The following is a 2,500-nucleotide window of genomic DNA, read 5'->3' on the forward strand; positions in this document are numbered from 1 at the left end:
CTTTGTTGTCTCATACCTGCTGGCCAGGCTCTGCCTGCAGTGCTGCCTGAAGGGCATCAGGTGGTAGTTCATGGCGTCCAGCAGCAGCTTCTGGCAGACCGGGTCGGTGCGCATGAAATCCACTGACTGGACCCGCTCCACCAGCTCGGGGGCCGGGATGAGCGCGAAGCGGAGGCGCTTCATGAGGTCGGGCGCGTACTGCATGCGGGTCTCGCGGTCGTGCTCCAGCCACAGCACGGACATCTGGAAGAGCGCCAGCTCCGACTCCACGGGGGGCGGCAGCGAGTCCAGCAGGGCGCGCATCTCCTCGAAGTTGAGCAGCAGCACATCCTCCACCAGGTACTTGTTGGCCAGCTTCTTGGTCTCCTCCAGGCCGTGCAGTGCGGCGATCTTGCACACTTGCTTGTAGTTCTGCACCGAGATCTGGTCGTTGAGGAACTGCACGCAGAGCTTGGTGACCTGGGGGATGTGCAAGATCTTGCTGACCGACAGCACCTCCTCCACCGTGTCCAGGGAGAGGGTCACGTTGGCCGTGTAGAGGTACTCTAGCACCAGGCGCAGCCCGATGGACGAGCAGCCCTGCAGTACCAGGTTGTTGATGGCCCGAGGACTGGTCAGCAGCTTGTCGTCGGGGGAGGAGGAAGGAGTCCCCGGCTCCTCCTGCGGCGGCGGCGGCTGTTGCTGCGGCGGCTGCTGGTCCTTGGGGGGCCCCAGACCGTCCTGGCCGCCGACGCCTCCCCCGAGAGGGGGGTGACTGGAGAAAAGCGATCGGAAGTACTGCGAACAGGAGGCCAGCACGGCCTTGTGGCAGTGGAACTGCTGGCCCTGGGCCGTCAGGGTCACGTCGCAAAACAGCTGCTTCCTCCACAGCAGATTGAGGCCGTGCAGCAGGTTGTCGCTGTGGCTGGGGTCGAAGGTGGAGGTCCGGTCCCCGGATCTGGACATGGCGAGCTGACTCGGCGCACCTGGCTTTAAACCCTCCTCCGACCTGGCAGACAGGGGTGGGGGATGGGAGGGAGGGGAGAAGGGTAGTGGAGGGGGTGGGGTGTGGTCGGCGTGGGGACGGGTGTGGAGGGGAGGGGAGGGGAGGGCGAAGAACCACAATCAGTGCTCAGCTTGGCCTCCGGACCCCGACCCTCGGAGGAGGTCTGAAGGCGCTGGATCCGTGAGCGCCACCAGAAGGGCCCTGTCTGGGGTCCGGGCGCCCGTTCTGCTCCCTACTATGCCTCCCGCCACCGCCCACACACTTCGTCCCCACTTTCCTAAAACCACCCGGGCTCGGCTCTTGGCAGCGACAGCGGTGGCAGCAGCGACGGCAAAGTGGCGGCTGAGGCCGAGACACCCCGTGGGCTCGTGTCCATGCCCGGCCGGGGAGTGGGGAGCCGGGGGGGTGGCCCGAGAGCGCAGAGGCGACCGTCGGCGGAGCTTCCAGGTCAACTCGCGCCCGCAGCTTTGCTTTTCGCAGTTGGTCCAGTTTTGGGGGGTGGGAACGGGGACACGACCGGCGTGCGGGCGGGCAATACTTAGCCCTCCAAAAGCTGGGGACCCCTTCGATTAGCCGTGCTGCCCCGAGAAACTCCTAGACTAATAGTCTGAGGGAGCAGATAAAGCCCTTTCTTCTCCCGGGAAAGTGCAGCGGAGCGCGGTGAGGACCAGCTCAGTGGACTCGGCAGAGGCGGGAGCTGTCCTTATCAATTCTAGCTCATTTCCCTCACCCCGGCCCTGCCTGCTTCCCTGCTTCGCAAACTGTTGGCTTCCCAGTCACCACTCAGTTTTGCTAATTTTACAGAGACGCCTTTAAACCTGGAAGGAGAATCCCTCCAGCCCCAGACCCCCTCTCCCCCGCCTTCCCCCACCTCCTGCATTTCAAAGCGCGGAAGTTCGGGCGTGTATCTCCCCTTCCCCCGAGGGGCGGCACCGAGGAAGATGAGGAGGAAGTGGAGCTACTGGGGTGGATTTAGAGCAAGGGCCGGGAGGCCCGGTGGGATTCGTGTGGACGGTACTGGGCGCAGTGGACGTTAACTCCTGTAACTATGAGAAGTTCAAGTTAACTGGCAGGTGTTGGGGGAGGGGCTGGGGGCTATCCGATGTGGGGGCGCGCAGTTCGGCGCGGGATCTCTGCATCCAGCGTTGCCGCCGAAGCCGCAGCTTCCTTCAGAGCCCCTCAGTACAGCCCCCCCACTCGGGAACCCCGACTCCCCCGGCCCTGGAACTACTTGTGCAAAAAGTCTGAGCCGCCCGCATCCAGGCGGAGGAGGGCAGGATGTGGGGGGGGGGGCGGCGAGATCGATGCGCCAGGTCCTTAACGTGTAATTGCACCTTCTAGGGCTGAGCAGAAAGGGAACCTTTGCCCACACCCGGCCCGCGCGCCCGCCAGCCCGGGAGAGCCGCCGCCGCCGCCGCCGCCGCCCGGCCCAGAGGGATCCCGACGGACCTGCGCCTTCCACTGCGGCTCACTCTGCCCTGCCTGGCGCCAGTCCTGGATCGCCGGCTTCCTATT

General features: G+C 65.0%; 1 protein-coding gene across 1 annotated transcript in view; it reads right to left on the reverse strand.

The window, feature by feature from the left end:
- KLHL14 (kelch like family member 14) overlaps window positions 1-2,500 on the reverse strand; it is a 103,205-nt gene that overhangs the window by 99,866 nt on the left and 839 nt on the right. The window contains exon 2 of the mRNA XM_007455170.1: window positions 17-988. Within this exon, the coding sequence (XP_007455232.1) occupies window positions 17-945 (929 nt within the window). The 5' untranslated portion in view covers window positions 946-988. The remainder of the gene's footprint in view (window positions 1-16; window positions 989-2,500) is intronic.

Source organism: Lipotes vexillifer, unplaced genomic scaffold, assembly GCF_000442215.2.
Source record: "Lipotes vexillifer unplaced genomic scaffold, Lipotes_vexillifer_v1.1 scaffold90, whole genome shotgun sequence".
NCBI classification, from domain to species: Eukaryota; Metazoa; Chordata; class Mammalia; order Artiodactyla; family Lipotidae; genus Lipotes; species Lipotes vexillifer.